The sequence below is a fragment of the Ictidomys tridecemlineatus genome, chromosome 2 (assembly GCF_052094955.1).
Source record: "Ictidomys tridecemlineatus isolate mIctTri1 chromosome 2, mIctTri1.hap1, whole genome shotgun sequence".
NCBI lineage: Eukaryota > Metazoa > Chordata > Mammalia > Rodentia > Sciuridae > Ictidomys > Ictidomys tridecemlineatus.
This window is the reverse complement of record NC_135478.1, coordinates 8753200-8779578: the sequence shown is the minus strand read 5'-3', so window position 1 is coordinate 8779578 and position 26379 is coordinate 8753200. Positions and strand designations below refer to the sequence as shown.

General features: G+C 46.5%; 3 protein-coding genes and 1 pseudogene across 8 annotated transcripts in view; 2 read left to right on the top strand and 2 right to left on the bottom strand.

Moving 5' to 3' along the window:
- The first annotated feature begins 8196 nt into the window (after positions 1 to 8196).
- On the top strand, positions 8197 to 9118 carry LOC120891523 (large ribosomal subunit protein P1 pseudogene; annotated as a pseudogene).
- A 2736-nt stretch (positions 9119 to 11854) lies between these two features.
- Positions 11855 to 14130, bottom strand: Timm29 (translocase of inner mitochondrial membrane 29). Its single transcript, XM_005336153.5, has 2 exons — positions 13996 to 14130; positions 11855 to 13919 (listed from the first exon to the last, which is right to left on the bottom strand). The coding sequence occupies exons 1-2, from the start codon at positions 14102 to 14104 to the stop codon at positions 13231 to 13233; spliced, it is 798 nt and encodes a 265-aa protein (XP_005336210.1). The 5' UTR covers positions 14105 to 14130; the 3' UTR covers positions 11855 to 13230.
- Positions 14131 to 14201: 71 nt separating this feature from the next.
- Yipf2 (Yip1 domain family member 2) lies at positions 14202 to 20325 on the top strand. Of its 3 annotated transcripts, none has more exons than XM_013363335.4 (10): positions 14202 to 14343; positions 14491 to 14551; positions 14967 to 15127; positions 15219 to 15299; positions 17151 to 17238; positions 18413 to 18529; positions 18609 to 18775; positions 18858 to 19040; positions 19130 to 19263; positions 19344 to 20325. In XM_013363335.4, the coding sequence occupies exons 2-9, from the start codon at positions 14521 to 14523 to the stop codon at positions 19244 to 19246; spliced, it is 945 nt and encodes a 314-aa protein (XP_013218789.1). In that variant the 5' UTR covers positions 14202 to 14343; positions 14491 to 14520; the 3' UTR covers positions 19247 to 19263; positions 19344 to 20325. The 3 variants fall into 3 exon arrangements, with proteins under 3 accessions (XP_013218789.1, XP_040146381.1, XP_005336209.1); XM_040290447.2 differs by having other exon boundaries at positions 14218 to 14353; positions 19145 to 19263; XM_005336152.5 differs by having other exon boundaries at positions 14218 to 14353.
- Positions 19433 to 26379, bottom strand: part of Carm1 (coactivator associated arginine methyltransferase 1) — a 47124-nt gene continuing 40177 nt past the window's right edge. For 2 of the 4 annotated variants that reach the window (XM_078036160.1, XM_078036168.1), the window contains exons 9-16: positions 23007 to 23092; positions 22724 to 22813; positions 22099 to 22236; positions 21926 to 22015; positions 21731 to 21843; positions 21518 to 21595; positions 21124 to 21192; positions 19433 to 20961 (exon numbers count right to left, since the gene is read on the bottom strand). In XM_078036160.1, coding sequence (XP_077892286.1) covers positions 20819 to 20961; positions 21124 to 21192; positions 21518 to 21595; positions 21731 to 21843; positions 21926 to 22015; positions 22099 to 22236; positions 22724 to 22813; positions 23007 to 23092 — 807 coding nt within the window. In that variant the 3' untranslated portion in view covers positions 19433 to 20818. The remainder of the gene's footprint in view (positions 20962 to 21123; positions 21193 to 21517; positions 21596 to 21730; positions 21844 to 21925; positions 22016 to 22098; positions 22237 to 22723; positions 22814 to 23006; positions 23093 to 26379) is intronic. The other 2 variants (XM_078036163.1, XM_078036161.1) reach the window with 2 other exon arrangements.

Below are 26379 nucleotides of genomic sequence, written 5' to 3'. Positions count from 1 at the left end.
CTAACTTCCAAATGGACATAATCCACCCAAGATAATAAAAAATTGACTGTTTATCTGATCACCCTGGAAAATTTGGAAAACTCGTGTGTGTGTGTGTGTGTGTGTGTGTGTGTGTGTGTATGTGTGTGTGTGTGTGTTTGTGTGTATGTGTTGGTTTTGTATTTATTTTTGTACTGGGGATTGAATGGAGGAGCATTATGAGCCATAACCAGTATTTTTGTTTTCTTTCTTTTTCTTTTTTCTTGAAGCAGGGCATCCTTAAATTGCTAAGGCTGGTTCCAAACTTGCGATCCTCCTGACTAGGCTCCAAGTCACAGAGATTACAGTTGTGCACCATTGCACCCTTCTTGAGAATTTTCATCTATCCAAGATCATGACATCAGTATTTATGGGCTGTTTCAAAATCGAGGGGATAGGGAGATCCCTATTAAGACATTCTCCTCCTTAGCCCTTTGAGGTCAGTTCCAGGTTCCATGTGACAGAATGGAGTTAAGACAGCATCAATCAGGCAGCAGCCCTGGTGTACGTGTGGTCATCCCTGGCAGGACTGCTGCTTTTTCAACAGCTCAAAGACTTCTTTCCATGTAAGGATCATCTGCTGGTCCCTTTGTTGTGGTGGAATTGAATATCATAGAACTGCTTTTCAGACTCCTTTAGAAGCCCAGATCTAGATTTTTCTTTCAACTTAAAATTTCCAATAGAATGGAAAGACAAAAATATATGTTCGCTTTCATGTATGTATATTATTGTTATTATTATTATTATTATTGCAAAAACAGTATTTCTTGCTTCTAAAATCAGAGCCTCAATGCAGACACAGTGGTACATGCTTGTGATACCAGTGACTTGGGAGGCTGCAGGAGGAGGGTCACAAGATGGAGGCCAGCCTCAGCAATTTGGTGAGACCTTGGCAACTTAGCAAGACCCCGTCTCAAAATAAAAAGGATTGGGGCTCAGCAATTCAGTGAGACCCTATTTCTAAATAAATATAAATGGGATGTGTCTCAGTGCAGTGGTTAAGTGCTCCTGAGTTCAATCCTTGGTACAAAAAAAAGATTGGGGATGGTGGTCAATGGTAACACGCCCCTTGGTTCAATGCTCAGTACACCAAAAAAAAAAAAAAAAAAAAAGGTTTATTGCAAGTGGTCTTCATTTGCCATCTTCTCTCAGCAAATAGCTGCACCTGTGCATCTGGGTGTGTTGGGCCCAATCTGTGACCAAAGCCCAGTGCAGGTGTACAGTTCTATTATACATGGCCAGTGGCACGTGCATGTAAGTCTCTCATTTGGTCTTTGGGTTTCTGTTTGTTTTTGTGGTGCTGGGGATGAAACCCAGGACCTGTGCATGGTCCACTGGGACACACCCACAGCCCCTTGTTCTGTCCCCTACATTTTTATTGGTGCATAAAAGCTGTATATAATGAAGGTATTTGTTATTACATATTTATACATGCACACAATATAACAATAAAATTTAACCAATATCACTCTCCAACACTTCTACCCTCCCTCTCCTCCTTCCACTCCTTGAGTTCTTTGGGTTTCTATTTATTTATTTATTTTTAGTTTGTTGATGGACCTTTATTTATTTATATGTGGTGTTGAGAACCAAACCTAGCACTTGCTAGGCAAGTACTCTACCACTGAGCTACAGCCCCAGCCCCTGGTTTTTTGTTTTTAAGAAAAAAGCCATGCCTCAAGGAGTTGAGATAGATAATCAGCAATGTGAGCATCACTTTCATCTCTGATGACGATATGTGACCATCTATTATACAACTTTGGAGACTTCTCTGTATTCTCAAAAGAACGCTCAATTTAAAAATATTTTCTGGGGTTGGGGATGTGGCTCAAGTGGTAGCGTGCTCGCCTGGCATGCTTGTGGCCCAGGTTCGATCCTTAGAACCACATACAAAGATGTTGTGTCTGCCGAAAACTAAAAAATAAATATTAAAAAATTCTCTCTCTCTCTCTCTCTCTCTCTCTCTCTCTTTAAAAAAAATAAAAATAAAAATAAATATTTTCTGACTGCATGTTGTGGCACATGCCCATAATCCCAGAGACTCAGAAGGCTGAGGCAGGAAGATTGCAAGTTCAAAGCAAGCTGTGGCAACTCAGTGTGATAACATAGGGAGGCTCTGTCTGAAAAAGCACCCTTGGGTTCAATGTACAAAACAAAGCAAAACAAAACTCGAAACCTGATCAGTATCTATAAATACCTGCATTACAGTGCTTTGGTGACAGCAATGATGAACACTGCTCAGGTGGCTGTGCATACCCATGTCTGAGGCTTCCTGAGGAACACTCCCTATACACTAGGAGAAAGTTCCATCTTCAGCTGGCAACAACTGCTCAACACATCACTGGGGAGCTGGAGCTGGGGCTCAGTGGTAGAGGGATGCCTGGCACGTGTGAGGTCCTACGTTTAATCTTAAGTACCACATGCATATAAATAAATAAATAGATAGATAGATAGATAGATAGATAGATAGATAAATAAATAGATAAATAAATAAATAGATAAATAAATAAATAGATAGATAGATAGATAGATAGATAGATAGATAGATAAATAAATAAATAAATAAATAAATAAATGGTCCATTGACAACTTAAAAAAAATTAAAAATAACAACACATCACTGGACAGAGGATACATCCTCTTGAGGCAAGTCCCTCTGACTAGAGTGAGAAAGCATGTTTCCTAAATACTGATGTTTGGGTATGGTTTGAGTGTGTGCCCTCAAAGTTTCACATGTTGGAAGCTTGGTCTTCAGTGTGGTAATGCTGGGGGTGGTGGAGCTGGGGAGAGGTTGTTAGGTCATTGGGATGCTTACCTCAGAAGGGACTGTGGGATCCCATTTCCTTCTGGCTTCTGTCTTGGCATGTGATCTCTTTCTCTTGTACATGCTTCCACCATGATGCAATCCAGCCAAGGAGGTCATAACCAAAGGATGAATTGATGGGGTCGCCTGATCCTGGATCTTGGCCTCAAAAACGGAGCTAAATAAACTTCTTTTATTTCTTTTTAAATTTTTTTTGGTAGTAGGGTATGAACCTATGGGCACTCTACAACTGAGCCTCATTCTCAGTGCCACCCCCACACACACACACTTTTTTTGGAGACAGGGTCTCACTGAGTCACTTAGGGCCTCACTAAGTTGTTGAGGATGACATCAAATTTGTGATCCTCCTTCCCCAGTCTCCCAAGTTGCTGGCATTACAGGCTTGTACCACGATGCCCAGCTAAATCTCTTTTCTTTAAAAGTCTTCAGCCTCAGGTATTTCATTACAGTAATGGGAAATGAACTTAATACACCAAGTAATTCCACTTTGTACTGATTCCCCTGGTTTCTCATTCAACCAGGCCAAGCATGCCTGGGCAAGGGGCTGCCTGGCATTGCCCTCCTAGTAAATCAGGACTTAGGGCAGCTTTTTCTCCTTGATGTCCGCACTCTCATCTCTATAGCTAAACAGTCCAGCTGGCATTTCAGTTAGCTTCTTTGGGACAAGTTGTTAGTTTAGACAAGCTCAATAAATGATGAAGTAAGAAAACTGTAGTCAATTTCAAGGAAACATCTAGTCATGAAACCCTGGTATTTACATCAAAGAAAGTCAGTACAATTTATCTTTTTCCCACAAATGTCTAGCTCAGAGCAAATATTAGATCAAGTCTAGATCAGCAATAAATGGCTTACATTTGCCAAGCACGTTGGGATTACATACTGTAATCCCAGCAGCTTGGGAGGCTGTTAGGAGGATTGCAAATTCAAAGCCAGCCTCCGCAACAGCAAGAAACTAAGCAACTCAGTGAGACCCTGTCTTTACATAAAAATCAAAATAGGAGTGGGGATGTGGCTCAGTGGTCAAGTGTCCCTGAGTTCAATTTTCAGTAAACTCTCCCCCTACCACCACCAAAAAAGAAATGTCTTACATCTACCAGGGTAGAGAAAATGAGGGATTCTGTTGCCCTCTAGTGGTCACTACCTGCTACAGGCCCAGCTGGCTGTGCCCTTTAAGAGCCATCTGCCAAACCAATTCAGCTCCAAAGTAGTGGAGATGGCCTTTCATATGTGAATGGGTAAACAAACTGAAACATCCAGACAATGGAATATATTCCAAAATAAAAATAAGTGAACAAGGGCTGGGGTTGTGGCTCAGTGGCAGAGCACTTGCCTCGCATGTATGAGGCACTAAGTGTGATCCTCAGCACCACATAAAAATAAATAAAATAAAGGTATTGTGTCCATCTACAACTAAAAAAATATTTTAAAAAAATGAACAATAGAGACACAAAAAGACATGGTGGAATCTTTTTTTTAATATACTTTTTTTTTAGAGAGAGAGAGAGAGAGAATTTTTTTAATATTTATTTTTTAGTTTTCGGCGGACACAACATCTTTGTTTGTATGTAGTGCTGAGGATCGAACCCGGGCCACACGCATGCCAGCCAAGCGCGCTACCGCTTGAGCCACATCCCCAGCCCGACATGGTGGAATCTTAAATGCCATTTTGCTAAGTTCAAATAGCCAATCTGAAGTCTATGTGCTGTACAATTCCAACTATATGACATTCTGGGAAATGCAAAACTATAGAGAGAATAAAATGACCAGTTGTTTCTTTCTTTTTTTTTTTTTTTTTAAGAGAGAGATGAGAGAGAGAGAGAGAGAATTTTAATATTTATTTATTTTTTTTAGTTTTCAGCGGACACATCATCTTTGTATGTGGTGCTGAGGATCGAACCCAGGCCGCACGCATGCCAGGTGAGTTGGCTACCGCTTGATCCACATCCCCAGCCCCAGACCAGTTGTTTCTGAAGGGGACGGAGGGAAGTATTACTAGGGGGTACACAGAGAAGCTTAGGACAGTGAAACTATTTTATACACTACAGTCATGGATACCTAAAGTTATACATTTGGCAAAATCCAAATAATGTACAACACAGAGATTGAACTCCAACAAATTTTGGACTTTGGTTGTGATGCTATGTCAATCAATACTGATTTATCAATTGTAACAAATATTCCACAGATATTAATAGAGGAAACTAGGCTTGGGTGTAGTTCAGTAGTAGCATGAGCTCACTTGACTAGTATGCATTCAATCCACAGTACCAGCACTCAAAATGAGAGAGAGAGAGAGAGAGAGAGAGAGAGAGAGAGAGAAGGAAGGAGGAGGAGGAGGAGAAAGAGGAGGAGGAAGAAGAGGAGGAGGAAGAGGAAAAGGAAGGCCTCGGTGGTAGAGGAGAGGAAGAAAAGAAATAGGGAAAATTGTGGGAACTGGGAAGGCAATATATCAGGATTCTGTATGGTTTTCTCAGTGTTTCATAAACCTTTGGGGGCTGGGGTTGAGGATCAGTGGTAAGCATGCTCACCTAGAACATGCAGGGCCCTGCATTCGATCCTCAGCACCACATAAAAATAAATAAATAAAATAAAGGCATTGTGTCCAACTACAATTAAAAAATAAATTTATTTTTTAAAAATTATTAAAAAAAAAAAAAAGAAAACATGTCTAGGGGCTAGGAATTTAGCTCAGTTGGTAGAGTGCTCTCATGCACGAGGCCATGGGTTCAATCCCCAGCACCACACACAAAAAAAAAAGAAAAAGAAAAAGAAACAAAATATGTTTGGGCTGAAGGTATGGCTCCATAGTGAAGCATTTCCCTAGCAAGTGTGAGACCTTGGGTTCCATCTCCAGCACCACACACAAAAAAATAAAGAAAGAAAGAAAGAAAGAAAGAAAGAAAGAAAGAAAGAAAGAAAGAAAGAAAGAAAGAAAGAAAGAAAGAAAACAGATTCCACTGTGAGAGGTGTCAGACTGGTAATTGATGATACAATGAACTGGAATAAACTTATTGAAGTAACCCTTATCACTGGGCCCAGTGGCAAGTGCCTATGAACCCAGTGGCTCTAGAGGCTGAGGGAGGAGGATCATGAATTCAAGGCCAGCCTCAGAAACTTATTGAGGCCCTAAGCAAATCAGTGAGACCCTGTTTCTAAATAAAATAAAATAAAGGGTTTGGGATGTGGCTTAGTGGTTAAGTACCCATGGGTTCAATCTCTAGGATGGAAAAAAAAAGTAACCTTTATCTTCCACTTGCTTCTCATCCCCTCATATCTCATAGTGATATCCCTAGAATGTTCTACTCTAGTCCAGATATCCATTTATCCTGTCATTCACAAATTTATTGCTCAAAATCAGGCATGGTGGAGCCCACCTGTAATACCAGTGATTTGGGAGACTAAGGCAGGATTGCATGTTTGAGCCAGACAGACTCATTTTCTGTAACAGATCAAAGATACATGTGGAGCTAGGCGTGGTGGCACATGCCTGTAATTCCAGTGACTTGGAGGCTGAGAGGAGGATCACGAGTTCAAAGCCAGCTTCAGCAACTCAGAGAGGCACTAGCAATTCAGTGAGACCCTGTCTCTAAATAAAATATTTTAAAAAGGCTGGGTATTTGGCTCAATGGTTAAGCACCCCTGAGTTCAATTCCCAGTACAAAAAAAAAAAAGATACATGTAGGGGAACTTTTGTAGATTATTAAAGGGGACATAAGAGGCTGAAGATGTAGCTCAGTGGCAGAGTACTTCCCCAGGTTATGTAAGGCCACGAGTTGAACCCCCAACATGGTTAAGAAAAAGAAGATTCTAGGGGTAAAATGATGTGATTTCTGATATTTGCTTTAAAGCACTCCAGTCAAGAAAATAAAAATTTAAAAAGGACAGCATAAGCAAATGTGACAAAATTATAATAACTGTTTAATTGGGTGCTCAGTATATGGGGATCAAACCCTATTAGAATTTTTCACACAAAAATGTTTTAGAATGTTAGCTACTCTCAAACCTTAAAGTCCTATTGCTCCTCCCTCATCATTCCTGTAGCTCCCAAATACAGTCCTTCCTCAGTATCCATAGGATTGGTCCCAAGACTCGGACAGACACCAAATTCACTGAGGATGCTCAGGCTCTTCATAGAAAATGGTGTAATTTTTTTGCATAAAACCACACACCCAGGCTGGGGATGTGGCTCAAACGGTAGCGCGCTCGCCTGGCATGTGTGCGGCCCGGGTTCGATCCTCAGCACCATGTACAAACAGAGATGTTGTGTCCGCCGAAAAAAACTAAAAAATAAATTCTCTCTCTCTCTCTCTCTCCCCCCCTCTCCTCTCTCTTTAAAAATAAAATAAAATAAAACCACACACCCTCCTGTAGACATTTTTTTTTTCAATATTGGGAACTGAACCCAGGGACACTCTACCACTGAGCTACAACCCCAGCCCTTTTTATTTTGAGATAGAGTCCACCAACTTGCCCAGGTTGGCCTCGCACTTGCAATACTTCTGCCTCAGCCTCCCAAGCCAGAATTACAGAAATGTGCTACTGGACCCAAATTTTCCAAATATTTTTGATCCAAGGTTGCCTGAATCCACAGATGCAGAACCTGCAGATATAGAGGGCAGCCTCTACCTGTCATGTGAGCAAACCTGGAAAATGACTGGCTGAGAATTATAAATCTAGTCATCACTGGAGGGTTTCAAATACTTGTTCACAAAATGCTTATGGGTGAAGAGCAGGTCTGGATGATCCTGCCATGCATATTCATGTGACCTGGCTGGGCACAAAGCAAGCAAGGCTAGCACTCGGACAGGCTCAGGGAGGTGCCTCAGGGACGGAATCTAAAGAGGATCTCCTTCTCAAGGGCACGAATGCCCTTGTACAACCCTGAGAAGTGCCTCCTTCACTCTTGTGCCCTAGGTACTGGACTGGCTTTACCCTAATTCCTGTCTTATTTGGTTGGGCACTTAACACAACTCAGAAAACTGGGGAACTGGATAAACTTTCAAGGCGAAGGTGAGCCTACCCCTCTGAGATATCTGGGAATAAAGGTCTATGTGGGGTGTCCTGTCCAAACAGAACCTCTCCCAGCCTTCTTTCTTACCACTAATGGTACAGATTCCAGGGATGGAGGTGGCTCCTCCTTATAGCAGTGACTTCACAATCACATACCAATTTTAAAGTGTAGTAAATGGATACATACAGCAATTATAGCATACTTGCTCCTTGTTTCATAGGAATAAAAGCAATATGGGGCTAGCCATTCCCAAAGAGGTTCCATCAGCAAGGCCAGCAAAAGCCAGCCAAACTCTGAGTTTCTGGTGCCCTCTGCTGGTGTTTCCAATCACAACAATAGGGAAGAGATTTTTCCATAAAATATACCCAGGACTGGCCTAGAAGTTTGAGATTAAAGCTAATCAAGAATAAATTTGGTGGGGCTGGGGTTGTAGCTGAGTGGTAGAGCGTTTACCTAGCACGTGTGAGGCAATGGGTATAATCCTCAGTACCACATAAAAATAAATAAATATTGTGTCCATCTACAACTAAAAAAATTAAATAGACAAACAAATAAATTTAGTGCCAGGTGCAGGGGTACACACCTGTAATCCCACCAGCTCAAGAAGCTCAGGTGGGAGGATCACCAGTTCAAAGCCAGCCTCAGCAACTTAGTGAGGCCTTAAGCAATATAGGGAGATCCTTTCTCAAAATAAAAAGAGCTAGAGATGTAGCTCAGCAGTTAAGTGCCTCTCGGTTCAATCCCCATCACCAAAATACTTCTTTCCTTAGAGGCCACCAAGGTGCTCAGTCTTCTAAGGAAACCAAGGCCATGTTGGGGGTTGAGGCCCTCACACTTCATCTGGCAACCAGAACCATTCTCAGCAGCCAGCCCCATGGCCTCTGTCTCTGAGCTGGCTTGCATCTTCTCTGCCTTCATCCTACTTGATAATGAGGTAATTTTCACAGAGGATAAGATCAATGCCATCATTAAAGCAGCTGGTGTGGTGTAAATGTTCAAACTTTTGACCTGGTTATTTGCAAAGACCCAGGCCACTGTCAACACTGGGAGCCTCATTTGCAACAGAGACTGGTTGGCCAGCTCCAATAGCTGGTGTAACACCAGCAGGAAGTCCTGCCCATTCCTCCATTGCTGCCCCAGTTGAGAAATAGGAGAGAAAAGAATCCAGAGTCCAATAATGATGAAGGCTTTCATCTTTTTGACTAAAAATCTAGTAATATACAATAAAAACTGAACTTTGCTGATAGTAAAAACAAACAAAAAAACCACCCCCCCACACACAAAAATGCTAATAAATTTTAAAGGACAGAGTGTAGCTCAGTGGTAGAACACTTGCCTAGCATGTGTGAGGTCCTGGGTTCCATTCCCAGCACTGAATAAAAAAAATTTAAGAAAAGGGGAGAACTTGAAAATATTTATATATTAGATACAAGTCTCTTTGGGCCCTGAGAAACAAGCACACCTTGGCTCTACTGCTAAGATATTTACTGAACCCGCCCTACAAGGGAAAGGCACAGCATGGACTCAAGAGCCATAATCATCCTCACAATCAGGTGTGGTGGTACAAGTCTGTAATCCCAGCGGCATGGGTGGCTGAGCCCCGAGAATCACAAGTTTAAAGCCAGCCTCACCAACTGAGTGAGGCCCTGAGCAACTAAGACCCTGTCTCAAAAATAAAATAAAATAAAATAAAACGCTGGGGATGTGGCTCAGTGGTTAATCACCCCTGGGTTCAATCCCTGGTACCAAAAAAGCAAAACCAAACACAGTTTCACATAGTCACGTTGTATGTTCTGTGAATGCCTACAATGTACCAAATGCTTTCAAAGGATTTCCAATTTTTCTAATAATTCCACTTACAGATAAGGAGCCAGGATGGAGAAGTCACTTCATCCATCTGAGGTCACTGTACGGATTCAGTTTGAAATGACTGCAGCCATCTTGAGTAATAATTGCGATGATTACCCCTGAGTAACCCTAGCAGGTTTTTCCTAGTTTCCCAGCAAACTATAAACAGACCAAATCATCAAAGTGATGTGTGGAGCTTTGCAACTTGGTGCTAGGAATGCACCTAACTCTTTTGATATTGGCTCAAGAAAAGCCAGATACACTCCAGCCAGGATGAAGTCATTTTTGTCCTGAACAATACATATGTTCCTCCTTCTAACCTAAGTTGGAGGCATCCACTTGGTCTTGCTACTGCCCACAACTATGCTTGTCAGTAAGTCCCCAATAAATTGCACTCTGTGCAATCCTGGATCTGTCTGCTTCTTTCTTTGGTCTTGACATCACTGAGTTATTCCAGAACATCACTTACTACAAACCCTGAGATAGATTCAAATCTTCCCTTAAAGTCCACTTTTCCCTTACAGAAACACAAACAACATGTTCACTTTGCTATTCCAGTTTTGGGAGCAGGACTTAGACGAGTTAGTTTCTTTCCTTAGGCTAGTTAAAGGTTGAAGATTCAGGCTCCATTTGCTTTCCTTCCCCGTCAAGACCATACCAACTTGTATCAACAGTGTAAACATGTAGTACTCTGTTAACTTTCTCAACATTTGCTGAAGCCCACACTAGGCTGAGTCCGGGGATGCTAGGAGCTCATCACTGAACAGACCTAGATCTACCTTCAGGAAATAGTGTATAGCCCAAGATGCACAGCCCAAGCCCACCTAGTCCTGTGTCACATCTAACAGCTCCTCCTTTGATATGACTGGTGAAGGGGCCAAAATACAGCAGGACTCTCCTCTGAGAAAGGCAAACCCTTCAGCAAAAAACAAGTCACAAGGATTTCAGTCTGATCAAACTCCACAATTTCTAGCCATAGTTGAGTGTTCTTGAGTTTGTGGCCATCCATTGCTCTCACCTTTGTATCTGCCTGCAGATTTTGGAGGCCTTCATGAAAGACACCCAAGTAGAAGTCAGAAATGGCATTTGATAATTGATTCAGGCAGGCAATGAAGGTGTACAATACTCTTTCACAGAAAACACATCTCACTTTGGCCATCTCGAACTTGTGATCTTCCTGCCTCAGCCTCCTGAGTGGCTGGGATTATAGGTGTGTATAGCACCAGTGTCTCTTAAACCCTCTCCTGATGTTGGCTAATCTAATAAAGAATGCAGGGGTTTGAGTCTAGAGTCTGCCAAATTAACAGTATAGGATTAGAATTTTGAATCATTTGTTTTTTTGTTTTCATTGCATCTTTCTTATTTATTTATTTCTGTATTCAAATTGTATATATGGCAAGTGATGGCAGAATTCTCTGGCAAAGGGCTGGGGAGGTGGCTCAAGCCGTAGCGCGCTCGCCTGGCATGCGTGCGGCCCGGGTTCGATCCTCAGCAGCACCACATGCCAACAAAGATGTTGTGTCCGCCGAGAACTAAGAAAAAATAAATAAATGTTAAAATTCTCTCTCTCTCTGTCCCCCTCTCTCTCACTCTCTTAAAAAAAAAAAAAAAAAAAAAAAGCTAACTCTTTAAAAAAAAAAAAAAGAAGAATTCTCCGGCAAAGAGGGCTGTGGTTATAGCTTAGTGGTACAGTGTCTGCTTAGCACGCATGAGGCTCTAAATTTAATCCCCAGTACCATACACAAAAATTCTGGCAAGATGTTGTTAGGAACAAAGATAATACTGTACCACAAATCTTAGGCTAAGTCACAGGATTGGCAGTTGTGCAGTTGGCCTGACGATGGACCTATCATATCCTTGGAAATAGTAACTTTGTATATACCACAACTTTTTTTCAGTAAAATGGAGATGCAGATACTCCTCTGACCCCAAAATAAGAATTTAAGAACTATTATGTGTTCAGTGCATCTACATTTTAAATGGAAGGTTCAAGTGCTAAAAATTAGAAGTGGCAAAACATACAAAAGCAAATATCACAAGGGCTGGAGGTGTAGCTCAGTGGTAGGGTGTGTGTGTAGCATGTGTGATGCCATTGGTTGATCCCCAGCACTACAAAAATAAAACAAAAACCAAAAACCCATAACAACAAAGACCACTGTTTCATCTCCTGGTTTTATTAACTAGCTACAGGCACCAAGGTGACAGAGGTAGTCACATTCCCCAATATTTTAGCTTAAGAGGTGTGATTATTATAACCTAGCTAAGTACCAACTACATAATTTAACTTATTCAAAGAATTCTGTTTTCAGGGTACCTGAAGTATGACATCAACAGGATTTACAATTAGATATAGATTTTGAGATTAGGACCTATTTTTCCTTCCAAGCCACTTCCAATCACTGTCAATACACATATGGTAAAACCAAGTTGTTTTTACAAAAACACGTCCCTTCCAAAACCAAACGGTCATACTAATATCAATATCCTCATTTATTATTAGTTATGTAAAACAATACCATTTAAGGGAAACTGGGTAAAGAGTATTCAAAATGTATTATTTTGCCAATTTCTTAGTGTTTTACTTTATTTTTGGTAATGGAGTTTGAATCCAGGGCCTCACTCACACTGCCAGTGCTCTACTACTGAGCAACATCTCCAGCCCTTTTTATTTGAATATGGTGTCATTAAGCTGCCCAGGTTGGTTTCAAACCTGCAATCTTCCTGCTTTAGTCTTTAGAGTAGCTCATGTTACAGGTGTGTACCACCACAGCTGGCTCAACGTATTTTAAAAATCTAAACAAAAATGTTACTCATAAAAAAAACAAGAGCTGGGCATGGTGGCACATGCCTGTAATCCCAGCAGCTTGGGAGGCTTAGACAGGAGAATCCCGAGTTCAAAGCCAGCCTCAGCAATGACAATTCACTATGCAACTCGGTAAGACCCTGTCTCTAAATAAAATACGAAATAGGGCTGGGGATGTGGCTCAGTGGCCAAGTGCCCCTGAGTTCAGTCCCCAGTACCCTGCCCCCAAAGAAAAAGAACAAGAGGAGGAAAACACACAAAGAAATAAAGCAAAATATGCATGCTCTTGGAAGAGAGTTTGGGAGTCACCAGACCAATGTAGTACCACTGTCAAGGGACTTGTGTCACACAGTGAAAAAGGATGAAGTATTTTTCTTTTGTTTTTGTGGTAGTGGGGATCAAACCTAGGGCTTTAGGGATGCCAGGGGCAAGTGCCTTACCACTTGAGCTATTACATTCCCTGCCTAAAAAGACTTATGTAAAAGGCTCATTACTAGCTCTGGCAGTGAAAAACATTAGTCAACTCTGCTCTACCCAATTCCTAGACCAAAAAGACTGTGAACTAGCTTCACTAATAAGGAACAAAGAGATAGGGAGTATGGCTCTCCAAACTTGTTTTCAACAACAGCAGTTAGAGAACAGTGCATATAATTTACGTCTCACTCTCATCATTCCACAGTCTGCCAGGGCTCAGACCCCAGTCTGGCCTCACGCTCTTACTGGGTTTCATCTTTCGACCTGCGACTGCACTAGCGAGTCGGCCTGGCTCAGGACAAGCCTGTCCTTTTTCTCCTTTTGCAACACCTGCTCCTCCCAAAGCGCCTGGTCCACCTGATCGTCGGTGAGCACAACAGGCTTGTACTTCTCATCGAAGAGCCGCTCATTGGCCTCGGAGTGCAGCTGGTGGGGTCCGACCACGCGCAAATGTGCCGGCAGGTGCAGGAACTCGTCATCGTTGATGTCGCAGTCGCGCATCCGGGTGCTCAGCATCCACCAGTGGCCCACGAAGCCCACATCCAGGATTCGGCCGGGGAAGTCGACCCAGCGGGGCTGCAGGTAGCGGCAGCGGGCCTGGTAGAGGCTGGCCTGGGAGTCGAAGGGCGCCTCGTACACGAGAGAACAGAACCCCAGATTCACATGGCGCAGACGACCGCGGCCCCGCAGCCAAAGGAGCCGCTGCAGGAAGCTTTCGGAATCGCGGTTGCGAGTGGCTGGCGCTAGCAGCAGGAGAGTCCCAGACGCATCGAGCAGCGCCTCCTCGAAGGCCTCCTCGCTCGGCGCCAGAGCGCAGCAGGCTGCGGCGCCGCCCAGCAGCCCCATGTACAGTGTTGCGCGCCCCGGCCGAGCCCGCGCCGCAGCCACCGCGTCCCGGCAAGCCTCTGCGTAGTCCCAGAGCAGTGCGCGGGCCCAGTCGCCTGAGGGAAAAGAAACGCTGTCGGAGCCGTTCAGTCGCTGCGGGCACCCATCCCACTGCCTTCCGCCACTACTCACCCAGCCGCGCCCACACGCTTGGCTTCCCCGCCACGGCAGCATTTCCAGCCTCAACGCCCCCTTCTCCGCGACCTCGGGACCAAAATCTCTTCAGAGCAGCCGTCGCCATCCTCTTCCGGCCTAGGGCCCTTAGTCCGATGAGAAACACCTCATACCTGAAGTAAAAGGCTCCCCCCCACGGGGGAGTGGGGAGTAGGGTCTCTTCTGTGAGTTTCCGGACATGGCTTTCCACCGGAGGAGAATAGAAAACGGACCAGCACCGGATGTTGCTTTCTGATCCAAGCAGGGTTGATTCTGACGGGTAGGCGTCCCGCGCAGGCGCAGAGAGCCCCGGCCACGCCGGCTAAGGTAGCTTCAGGTGAGGAGGGCGGGGTACCACTGAGGGACCGGGCGGCGAGCTTAAGTCCCGGTGGGTGTTGTTAGCCACGAGGCAGGGCTCGGGGCTGAGGAATAGGGTTTGGGAGGGGCGCGAGTCTGATCGGCCTCTGTCTTCAGAGCGGGATGCGGTGACGCCCCTGAACAACCATGGCAGCGGCTGACGGGTTGGCCTTCCACGGTGAGTGCGGACCCTACGTGGCGGGAACTTCTGCTCCCGCCCCTGGCCAGAAGCTCCCGTGCAGCTTCCATCTCTTACTTAATCCGAATCCCACGCGGCTGTGTACTCTGACCCCAGACCGGAAACCTGCCTCAAGAATGAGCCCCATCCGCATTCGAACCGCGCTCCGGTCCTGAACTTAGACTCCGTATCCCGAGGCCCTGAGTCTATCCAAGGACCAACCCTGAGTTGCATTCCCACGTTAGGAGTAAGGGAACAGTCTTACTTCCCATGCCCCGGAACTGAGGAAGTTGTGCCCTGTCTCGGGAGAGAGTTGAGGTTGCCGCTGTTATAACCTCAGCCCCCGCCATGAGCAGTGGACCATGCACAATTGCCTCAAAACGCGCCATGTCCCATTTCTCCTTCTTCTCCATAGAATTTGAGGAAGCTACTAATCTTCTGGCTGAGACCCCAGATGCAGCTACCACCAGCAAAAGTGATCAGCTGACCCCAAAAGGGCACGTAGTTGTGGCTGTCGGCTCTGGTGGCAGCTATGGAGTAGAGGAAGAGGTGGAGGAAGAGGGTGACAAGACAGCGGTGAGTCACCTAAGTCCCGGTTCCCTGACTCTGACCACCCCCTGGCTGAGGTAGGGTGTAAGAGCAAGCAGTGAAATCCCACACTCTGCAGCTTTTACAGGAGGAGAAGCCACAGCCGGGATTCTGGACATTCAGCTACTATCAGAGCTTTTTTGATGTGGATACCTCACAGGTGAGGCCTGGAAGCTGATGGGAGGGGCTCAGAGTCATGCTGGCTGTTCAGCCAGTATCCACTGAGCACCAAGCTGAGCCAGAGTGCTGGTAACAGCTACATGGGAAAACAAATGCTCCTACCCAGGCTAGTAAAAGGAATGGTGGTATTTTCTAAGGATTTTGGTGATGGGCTGTGGGAACAAAGAGGGGGGAACCCCCCTACATGCACATGATCTGGTGAATAGGGAAAGGCCTCCAGGAGGAAGTGAGGAATTTGCTGAGACCTAACAGAGAAAGGAGGGTTACCCAGGAAGGGTGGATGGGAGCACAAGTTATGTTCCAGACACAGGAAACAGTATATGCGAAGACTAAAGGCGAGAGGAGTCATGAACTTCTACTACTTCTAGTAGTAGAAGCTACCTATCACTAAATCTGGTGGGAGAGTGTGAGATGGGGGACAGGCAGAAGGCAGATCACAGAGGACCTCATACGCTGTTTTTAGTTTTGTGTTTACTGTTTTGTTTGAGATGGAGTCTGGTCTTGTTGCCCAGGTTGGCCTCAAACTCATGGGCTCAAGAGGATCTCTTAGCTCAGCCTCCTGAGTAGCTGGGACTACTCATGTGCTAACTTGCCCAGCCATGAGCTGTGTTAAGGAGTTAGAGTTTGGGTTTTATTCTGAGGGTGTTGGGGAGTCAGAAGGGTCAGAGCAGGAGAGGAATGAGATGACCAGATGTGCACATGGATCAGAGCTCTAGACCAGGATTTTTTTTTTTTTTTTTCCGTCTGTGCTAGGGGGATACTTGGGATTGAACCCTGGAGTACTGTACCACTGAGCTACAACCCCAGCCCTTTTTATTTATTGAGACTCTGAGTTGCCCTTGCTGGCCTTGAACTTGTGATCCTCCTTTCTCTCAACCTTCTTGAGTCATTGGGCTTACAGATGTATGCTACCATGCCCAGCTCCAGCCAGGCTTAATGAGAATAAACCAGGGTCACAGACTATGAGAGCAAGTGAATGTGTCTTGTCTCGTGCCACTGGTGCTACACAGAGATGTAGAGGGAAGATTTCCCAGGACTTATTGGCTGTCTTTATTGGGGCTGGGAAGTGTCAAGGGCAGTTTAGGCAGCCAAGTTGTCTAAGGGGAAGCAAACAGGAAAGTGGCAGCCTGGAAGATAGCCTTCAGTATTGGGAAGTTGAGTGAGAGCTCAACTTAGTGACCAGGGGAAGAGTCTCTAAGCCATGGGAACATCTTGTCAAAAGCCTAGAGGGAAGGTAGGCATGGTGGTGTGCATGCCCATAATCCAAGCTGCTTGAGAGGCTGACTCCAGAGGATCAAAAGTTTTGAGGTCAGCCTTAGCAAATTAGTGAGATCCTGTTTCAAAATTAAAAAAGAATAAAGAAATGTAGCTCAATGGTAGAGTGCTCCAGGATTCAATTTATTTATTTTTTTTGAGATTTTTTAAAAAAAATATTTATTTATTTTTTTAGTTATCGGCAGATACAACATCTTTGTTTGTATGTGGTGCTGAGGATTGAACCTGGGCCGCACGCATGCCAGGCAAGCGCGCTACCGCTTGAGCCACATCCCCAACCCTCCAGGATTCAATTTAAAAAAATAATTTAAAAAAGGCTTAGAGGGGAGGGCAGGTAGTATAGCTGAATTGGTAGAGTGCTTGTCTAGCATGCACAAGGCCCTGGGTTCAATCCTCAACACCCCCCCCCCAAAAAAAAAAGGCTTAGAGAGGCGAGCTGAGCTCTTTCAGGTAGGGCATGGAGAGAGGAGAGAAGAGGTCACTGGGGAAAGAAACTCCCAAAGTACAGGAGGAACCCTGGGCAGGCTTCCATCCTGGACTGTGGCTTGTCTTTCAGGTCCTAGACCGGATCAAAGGCTCACTCCTACCTTGGCCTGGCCACAACTTTGTACGGCACCATCTGCGAAACCGTCCAGATCTGTATGGTGAGTAAGTTTGTGCATTTGATTATTCATTCAGCACGTGTGGACTGAATGGCAAGTGTTGCTGTACAGCTGAGAACAAAGTAGTCACCAAGAGTGAAACTTGTGTTCTGTTTAGGGCGACAGAGACATAACAGACCGTAGTGGATGATGGGGCTGAGAAGAGAAGGGAAGCAGTGTAGAGTGGAGGGTGATGCTGTTGTGTCTGTGTGGGTCAGGGAAGGTCTCTGAGGAAAGAGAATGAGCCTTATTGGCAAGTATTGGTCAGGGGTGGACAGATCTAGAGGAGGAGGGTCCCAGTAATGGCCCAAGCCTTAAGGTAGAGACATCCCCGCACTGGAGGGTTGCCCTGTCACTGAAAAGAAGTGAGCTATTAGGATGTCACTGAAGTGCTGGGACAAGTGGCACAGGCTCCCATACTGTGGTGAGAAAGGATCTTAATGAGGTGTTCCTAGGTTCCCCTCTGGCCACATCGGGGGTAAGGATGGAAGATGGGAGACCAGGCAGGAGACAACTCATGGAGGCTGAGGACAGAGAGAGTGGTTGGTTCTGGGATGTGTTATAGAGGCAGAACCAACAGGATATTGCTGACAGACTAGTCAGGGTGGTGAGGGAAGCAAAGGGTACCCCCAAAGGTTTTGGCCTGAACCACCAGCATAGTTGCTGTGGGTGGATGGGAAAAGCTGGGCAGGTTGGAGGGGAAGGAGCAAGTTTGGGGTGGAGATGGAGACACCTCAAAATGTCCACCTTGAAAAGTGAACATGTATGAGTATACAGTTTGGGACACTCTACCATCTGGGAATCATTGGTATAGAAATAACAGGGAACCCTAAGGCTGAACAAGACTATGCCAGGGGTGAACAGGGACATGGAGTAGGGCCAAGGACTGAGCCCCACCTGCTTTCCATTAATGGCTTTATCAGAGTTGAAAAAGTTGAGGAATTGCTGCTAGTGATGTGAGACAAGAGCTAGAGCATGGGGTTCTAGCCATATGGAGCCTTCCCAGGCAGAGAAGGATGAACTAAGAGGCAGCATTAAATCCAGCCACCAGAATGTCCCAATTGAGAGTCAAATGAGTGGCTGGGGTCCCCCTGACCTCCCCAGCAATAGAGACAAGACACATTCACCCCCTCTGGGAGCACTGAGCCCGGGATTTGGACTTATGACTTCCTCACAGGCCCTTTCTGGATCTGTGCCACCCTGGCCTTCGTCCTGGCAGTCACTGGCAACCTGACCCTGGTGCTGGCCCAGAGGAGGGACCCCTCTGTCCACTATAGCCCCCAATTTCACAAGGGTAAGTAGAGTGGATGGGCTCTGCCCCTGGCAGCCACAGGCCCCAGGTCATGAGATGTAACTGCTGCCTTGCCTCCCAGTAACTGTGGCAGGTATCACCATCTATTGCTATGCGTGGCTTGTGCCGCTGGCGCTATGGGGTTTCCTGCGGTGGCGCAAGGGCATCCGGGAACGCATGGGACCTTACACTTTTCTAGAGACCGTGTGCATCTATGGCTACTCCCTCTTCGTCTTTATTCCCACTGTGGTGAGTATGGCCTGGTGATAGGTAGATGGTAGGAGCCAAAGGGATCATCTGGCACAGTCACTAGCTGCCCCTGTCACCTCAGGTCCTGTGGCTCATCCCTGTGCCATGGCTGCAGTGGCTTTTTGGGGCACTGGCCTTGACCTTGTCAGCTGCTGGGCTGGTGTTCACCCTCTGGCCTGTCGTCCGTGAAGACACTAGACTGGTGGCTGCAGTGCTACTGTCCACTGTGGTGGTGCTCCATGCCCTCCTGGCCATGGGCTGTAAGGTATGGTTCCGATGGCCCCAGGCTGGGTTGTGGGGCAGGAGTGGGTTGCTTGCCTGCCTTTGCCACTGACCCCAAGGGTCTCTGTTCAGCTGTACTTCTTCCAGCCGCTGCCTCCAGAACACATTGCACCTCCATCTCAAGCCACATCTCTGCCCCCAAACATACTGCTGACACCCACCATGACCCGGTCCATGGCAACCTCCTAGGAAGGCCCATCCTATAGGTAAAGGACCATTTCTGCTTTGTCTGAGGGGGTACCTTCCCTTCTCTCTGGGGCTGCTTCTAGAAGTCTCTCTCTTTCAGGCAAAACCTGAAGGGACATGCCTGTCCTGTTCCTGGTGATGACTGAAGTCTCCCTCGACCGCTCGAGACCGCTCTGCTACTTTCCAGACTTTTCTTACAAAGCAAACACTTTTATTTTCTATGCAAAGGTGATCCAGAGAATTCATATAAAGGTGGGGGAGGGGCAGCTGAGCAGGGAGCTTCCAAGGTGGCTCAGGCAACACAGCTGCAGGACAGGACTGGACTCCCAAGCCCTCCAGCCTGCCAGTGGGCCTAATGCTTTCCCTGACAGCTCTGCCAAGGACAGGAGGAAGGAGGGCAGCCTGGCTGGTGGGAAGCCCAGCCCTTCCCTGGGGGCACAGAGTAGGTGAGGCCTAGCCTGAGCTCCAGCTTCTGAGGTTGGGGGTGCTAGGAACAAGGGGAGCAGAAGTAGAAGAAAATTGCCTGTGCTGAAACATACATTTCCTTGTTTATTTTGTTTTCTTTCTTTTTTGGAGGGAGAAGTCCCTTCAAGGTCCTTTCCCAGGATGGAGAAGGACCAAAATGCCATCATGGTGGTAGGGACTGGATTATCTATGAGTCTGGAGGGGAAATACACAGGCCTAACGTTAGCTACAAGGGAAAAGGACGCCTTCTCTGACAGATCCTTGAGGTTTCTGTCTGTCCAAAGCAACCCACAATGACCTTCCCTCCAGGCTGCCTATTCTAGCTTTTGGTGGAGGCTGAAGGGGGACCTGCAGGGGCTCAGGGACAGAACAGCAGCAAGAGGCAGGGGCAGAGGACGGAGGGCCTTCAGACAGCTGGGGTGGGTTGTACATTCAAGTGTGAGGTGAACCCTTTGGTGGGGAGGGGCCTGAGGCCTGGCCCAGGGTTGCCCCCACCACTGAACCTCTGAGCCTGGGGAGAGGGGCTGCTGGCTGGGCCCGGCCGGCCGGGTTTCTCAGAGGGTCTGTGGATTGACACTGGTTCTTTTCGTAAAAAAATAAAATTAAAAAAAGCAGCATGTCACGCCCATGGTGACCATGGTGGCCTGGTAGTTGAAGGAGAGGTCCTGCCCAGCTGGGCTGCCTTCCCACTGGAGACAGGTGATGGGGGCAGGGGCTGGGGGCCTGGTGGGGCAGGGCAGCCTGGGCCATTGTGGCATCTGCTTCCCTCCTCCTGCCCAACCAGGGTGCAGCTATTGGCCCCAACACGCCTGTTACAGCAGATGTCAAAGCCAGGTCAGAGTGAAGAGGGCTGGAGGGGGATAAAGGCTCCCCCGACATGATCTTGTGTAAAATGTGGCAGCGACACTCGCTCAGGGCCAAGGTGTGGGCAGGGTCAGGTAGGGTCAGCGGCAACATCGTGTAAAAAAAGTGTCCAAGTTCCCATAGCAAAGAGGGCTGTGACGGGGTGTTTGGGCTTCTCCAGTACAAGGGGACAGCCGCCCGGGCGAAGGTGCTGGGCGGGGGCTTCATTTGGTTTCCTGGTGCTGTCAGTCTGTCAGGGCAGAGTGCCTAGCTCCCGTAGTGCATGGTGTTGGTCGGGATGGACATGGGTGAGGCCATGGAGATGGCAGGACCACCCATGGTGAACTGGCTGTTGACTGCATAGTGGGCACTGGAGCCGCCGCCGCCGCCGCCCTGGGCACCCGAGGAGCCTGTGGGGCAGGCAGTAGGTACTGAGGGCCAGCTTGACCCCTGTGCCTACCCAGCTCCCCCAAAAGTGAGAGCACGCGTGCAGGTGAGGCAGCAGGTGGGCCACACTCCCATGCTAACGCGGCCCTGCCCGAGGGACCCCAGACCCCTCCACCCGCCATTACCTTGGACAATCCCCGTGCTCATTATGGAGCCCATCCGGGAGTGGGTGTGATTGACAATCCCTGTGTTGGCTGCGCAGCGACAGGGAGGGAGGAAGGAAGGAAGGAAGGGAGATAGCGTCACCACCCCTAGCCTGCCCAGCCCACTCACGCTTTCACAGCGGGTGTGGGAAGGGCAGATGCAGCAGTGACAGAGCCAGGCAGAGAGGAACAAATGAACGAATGAACACAGGGCTTCAGCCAGGAGCCCCCAGGAGAAGGAAGAGGCAAGGATGGAGATAGTGGTGCTGAAAGACTAAGCACTGATCAACAGACTGGCCACCAGCCCTTCCCTGCTTCAGGGTGGTCCTGTTTACCCCCTCCCCCAGCCATTCCCTGGACTCCAGGGGACACTTACCTAAAGGAATCAAGTTGTTGTGGCCCACACTGGAGCCGCCCGCAATAACACTGCTCAGGTCGTAGGCAGTTGGCATCCCTGTGCCCAGAGAGGGAGATGTCAGGGGTAGGACACAGTGTCCCGGATGCCAGTGTTAGAGGCAGGCTCGGGAGCAGGAAGAGTCCAGGCAGGCCACCAAAGTCAGCAGCTATGACAAGGGCATGGTGGACTTACCTGCCACAGCCATCCCGCTGCTAAGGTTGTAGGTACTGCCCGTGTTCCACATGTTTTCAGAGGGAGAGGTGTAGTGCGAGCCAGGTGGGGGTGAGGGAGTCGTTCCTGTGTATCTATGGCAGAGATGGACTGGTGGGCAGGGCTGAGGGACTGTGGGGCCCAGGGTACCCCCCACATAGGCAGAGGCCCTCTTACCTGAAGAAGGGGTTCTTTAGATCCAAGAGGTTACTGGATTTGGAGCCTGTCTGGTCTACCTGGGCCACAATACTGATGTCATAGCTCTGTCTATAGAGAAGTAGAGGAGGGCAGTTGTGAGGTGGCCAAGCTGACAAACCCCTGCACTCCCAGCCCTGGGCAGCAGGTCATACCTTTTGTTGGCAATAAGCAGACATGTCCCTGATAGTGTGTCCCCAGCCTTGGCAAAGAGTGGTGACTGGAATAGGCACCGGACCTGGTACCAGTGGGTCAGGGGTTCCGTTGGGGCAGTGGATAGCCACACGGTCATTCTGTCAAGCAGGGACAGGCATTTACTTGACTGGGTTGGTGCCACCACTTGGGTCATCGCTCTGTATTTGTACCTTGGGCTCTCCAAAAGTGCCTGCCCCCTCTGATTGGTCCCTTAGGCCCCATAACCAAGACAGGCTGGAACTCCAGCAGCCTAGGCAAACACATGTGAGCTTAAACAAGTGCACAAGGGATCTGCAGCCATGGGGTGCCTTCTCACCGTGACATCTACATGCAGTGAGACAGACAAGGGCCCATGAGGGACAGGTACTCCGAACACAGCAGATATGCACCTCCCTCCCAAGGGTCTTTTGTTCAAAGACATGTTCTCACTGCCTTTTGAGTGGGACAGAGGAACCTGAGGAGTTGTGTCCTACCCTCCCAGCCCCCAATGCAGTGACTGCACAGCCAGGTCTGGGGTGGCCACAGCTGTAGGGAGCTCAGGGAGTGTGTGTGGGGGGGTAGCATGGTCTACCCTGCTGAACTCACATAGAGCCGATGAAAGCAACATCAAACCAGAAAGCCAGGCCGTGGACCAGCCCTGAATGCAGCATGTGGAATTTGAATGGGATTTCTATCCTGAAAGGTAAAGGACAGTGGTTTACTGGGGAAGCCAAAATGAGCTGCTGGGGGAAAAATGGGGTGGCCAGGTACAGAGGCTGGGATCCCCTGGCCACCTGCCCCAGGGCAACATAAAGTCAGCAAGAGCCAGTAGTGGCCCTGATCTTCAGTATAAGTCAGGCTTGGGGGAATGGGGTGTGGCTTCTGGTACCTGTGCAAATCTCCTTCTTTGGCTTCTAAGAAGTTCACTGTGTACTTGACAGACTTGGCCATCAGGATCCGGATGTCAAATGTGTCCTGGGAGAGACCACAGGCATGACCTGGTTTCTACTGGAGGGACCAGGGAGAAAGGAGAGCCCCAATGCTTCTCCTACTCTGGCCATTTGGCTAAAATGCCTGCCCTTCTTAGAGATGCTAGGGGAAGATGTACTGGCACAATACCATGGAGAGTAATTAGGTAACAGCTCTCAAAATGACAAGTGTCCACACACATTAAAGACTTGGCAGTTGCATTTCTGTGAATTTAGCCCATAAGCATACATGGACATGTACAAGCTACATGTATAACTATTTGTACTAGTGACACTGGAAACCATATAAAATAACAGATCATCCATAAATGATGAACAAGAACGAAGAGGGTCTTTGTGGCTAGTTGGGGAAAGATCTCCAAGATAAACCATTAAGCAGTTAACAAAAAAAGTAAATTAGAGAACTGAGTGCAGACATCCACTCCTACCAAGAACTGAAGCAAATCCAAAGGAAAAAAAAAATCAGTGTTTAAAGCCTCAGAGAGTAACCCCAACAGGCAGATATTTGGGGCCAAGATCCTAGAGACAAAGGAAATGTGTTGAGAGCCCATTTTTTAATTTTATTTTTTATTTTTGTGGTGTTAGGGATTGAACCCAGGGTCTTATGCATGCAAGGCAAGCACTCTACCAACTGAGCTACTCAGCCCTTGAGGGGAGCCCATTTTGGCCCATGCAGAACATCTAGGTCTTTCAGCTACCTGCAGGGGGAGGGAATGGGAGATCAGAGTAACCAAGTCAGCTAGGACTCAAGAAGGCATAAAAGCACAGGAAAATGCAGAAAAGGAGTGCATGTTGTGCTTTCAGTTTCACTTTGTGGCACTGGTCAATTCCTAAGCCATGTGTGGGGAGGAGATTATAGGCCAAGAATTCAACTAGAAAACCTCTAAATAGGTCCATTAGAGAGTCCAGTATCAAGACTGCTGGAGAAGGGCTGGGTTGCAGCTCAGTGGTACAGCACTTGCCTAGCATGTGCGAGGCCCTGGATTCCATCCTGACACCACAAAAATAGAAACAATCCCCCCAAACCAAAAATGGTCACTAAGGCTAGTCCTAAAGCAGTGGTTCTCAAAGTGTAGTCCCATCCAGGGCACCCTTTAGCTTTGGGTCAAGGGTATTTTCTTTTTCTTTTTTTTTTTAAAAACTGACCCCTTCCATCCCCAGGCTCAGAGCTTGTCCACACATCTCCCTCCTTCACCCTGAGACCTTGGAAATGCTGCTCCTGGTCATTGCCCTGCGGGCTTCACTTTCTTTTTTTTAAGAGAGTGAGAGGAGAGAGAGAGAGAATTTTTTAATATTTATTTTAGTTCTCGGCGGACACAACATCTTTGTTGGTATGTGGTACTGAGGACTGAACCCGGGCCGCACGCATGCCAGGCGAGCGCACTACCGCTTGAGCCACATCCCCAGCCCAGGGTATTTTCTAATCATGCTAAAATGTTTTCTTTCTGCTCATATATGATGACAACAGGCTGAAGGCAGAAGCAGAGTCCAGATGCCTTCTATTAAGTCAGATATTAGATTTGCAAACTAAGATGCCATTATTTTCACTGAAGTTTTTTTTGAAAATAGTCTTTTTAATAAAAATACTTTTATGTTAACATGGAATGGGCATATTAAATCAATTGGTTAGCACATTTTAAAATTTATGGGGTTTACTTTTTAATACTAATAGATAGTGAGGCAGAATACACATAAACAAAAGCTCTTGAGGATCTTGTGGCTTCAAGAGGTCCTGAGATAGGGAAGCCAGAGAAGAGGTCAGCCAAACAGTCTACAAAGCAATTTCCAAATATCTCAGATTCATGATAGGACTGTGATTGATCTGTCCATACAGCTAACTGCCCAGAGGAAAACAAAAACTTGGAAGGAGAAACACCATCCAAAGCTACCTATTTTTCTTTCTGGCATTCAATGATCAGGCATATGAAGAGCCTGGACTAAAGAAACAGGACTCAAAACTAAGGGAACAAACACAGAAAACATACCTTTTTCCACATACTGAAATGATCATAGACTCATAATTAACAATTTAAAAAACTGAAAAGGGGGCTGGGGATGTGGCTCAAGCGGTAGCGCGCTCGCCTGGCATGCGGGCGGCCCAGGTTCGATTCTCAGCACCACATACCAACAAAGATGTTGTGTCTGCTGAAAACTAAAAAGTAAATATTAAAAAAAAAAAGAATGGAAGTAAAATTAAAAAAAAAAAAAAAACTGAAAAGGGCTGGGGTGTAACAGCAGCTCAGTGGTACAGCATTTGTCTACTATGCAGAAGGCCCTGGATTTAATTCCAGCACTATGGAAAAAAATTTTTTTACAGAGAACTAAGATGACAATGAAAAATAATCCCACAGTGGGTGCAGCGGTGCACACCTGTAGTTCCAGCTACTCGTAATACAAAAACAAAACAAAAATTTTCACATTCTAGACCTGAAAAATTACAACTGAAATTAAGAATTAGAAAAGCAGATTAAACAGTGAAGAAAGGATTGCAGCTGGAAGATGAGTCAGTTAAATGAGCAGGTACATCGGGGTACCCCTGTAATCCCAGAGACACAGTAGGCTGAGGCAAGGATTGCAAGTTTGAGGCCAGCATGGGCAACTTAGGGAGACCCTGTCTCAAAAAGTTAAAAAGGCTGGGTATGCTGGGGTGGCTCAGTGGTAGAGCGCTTCCCTAGCATGTGTGAGGCACTGGGTTAGATCCTCAACACCACATAAAAATAAATAAATCACATATTGTGTTCATCTACAAAGAAAAAAAAAAAAGGCTGGGGGATGTGGCTAGGCCCAATCTGTAGCACACACACATAAAGTAATGTAAAAGAATCACCTGAGACATGGCAAAGAGATCCACTGTACACATGAGCAGAATCCCAAAGACAGAAAGAATGTCAGAAAGATGCTGTCCAAGAATATCCCCCCAAAAAGTGAAAGACATTGAGGGGACAGAACAGTAAAATAAACTGTATGGAGGTCTGCATTAAATTAGATGTAAATGGTCTAACATTCTAATTAATTAAAAAAAAAATCAAGCTACATGCTGCTTCCTAGAAACTAAGGTTAAATAGAAAGGATACAAACAGAAAAAGTTATATTGTATAAAGATTAATCAAAAGAAAGCAAGTGTATCTGAACGGGTACTATCAGAGAAGTACTATCAGGGAAATAAAAACAAAAAACTTTAAGACAAGAAATAGTAATAGAGATAAAAAGAGATATTTCATAATGACAAAAAGATCTATCCAACAGGAAGATAATAATCCTAAACTAGGGCTC

Excerpts from the sequence above, each read along its gene's own strand:
- Yipf2 (XM_013363335.4), top strand. The coding sequence starts at position 14,521 with ATGGCAGCGGCTGACGGGTTGGCCTTCCACG. Across the intron at positions 15,300-17,150 it reads TTGATGTGGATACCTCACAG|GTCCTAGACCGGATCAAAGG; the intron begins GTGAGGCCTGGA and ends CTTGTCTTTCAG. Across the intron at positions 19,041-19,129 it reads TCCTGGCCATGGGCTGTAAG|CTGTACTTCTTCCAGCCGCT; the intron begins GTATGGTTCCGA and ends GTCTCTGTTCAG.
- Timm29 (XM_005336153.5), bottom strand. The coding sequence starts at position 14,104 with ATGGCGACGGCTGCTCTGAAGAGATTTTGGTCCCGAGGTCGCGGAGAA. Across the intron at positions 13,920-13,995 it reads AAGCGTGTGGGCGCGGCTGG|GCGACTGGGCCCGCGCACTG; the intron begins GTGAGTAGTGGC and ends CTTTTCCCTCAG.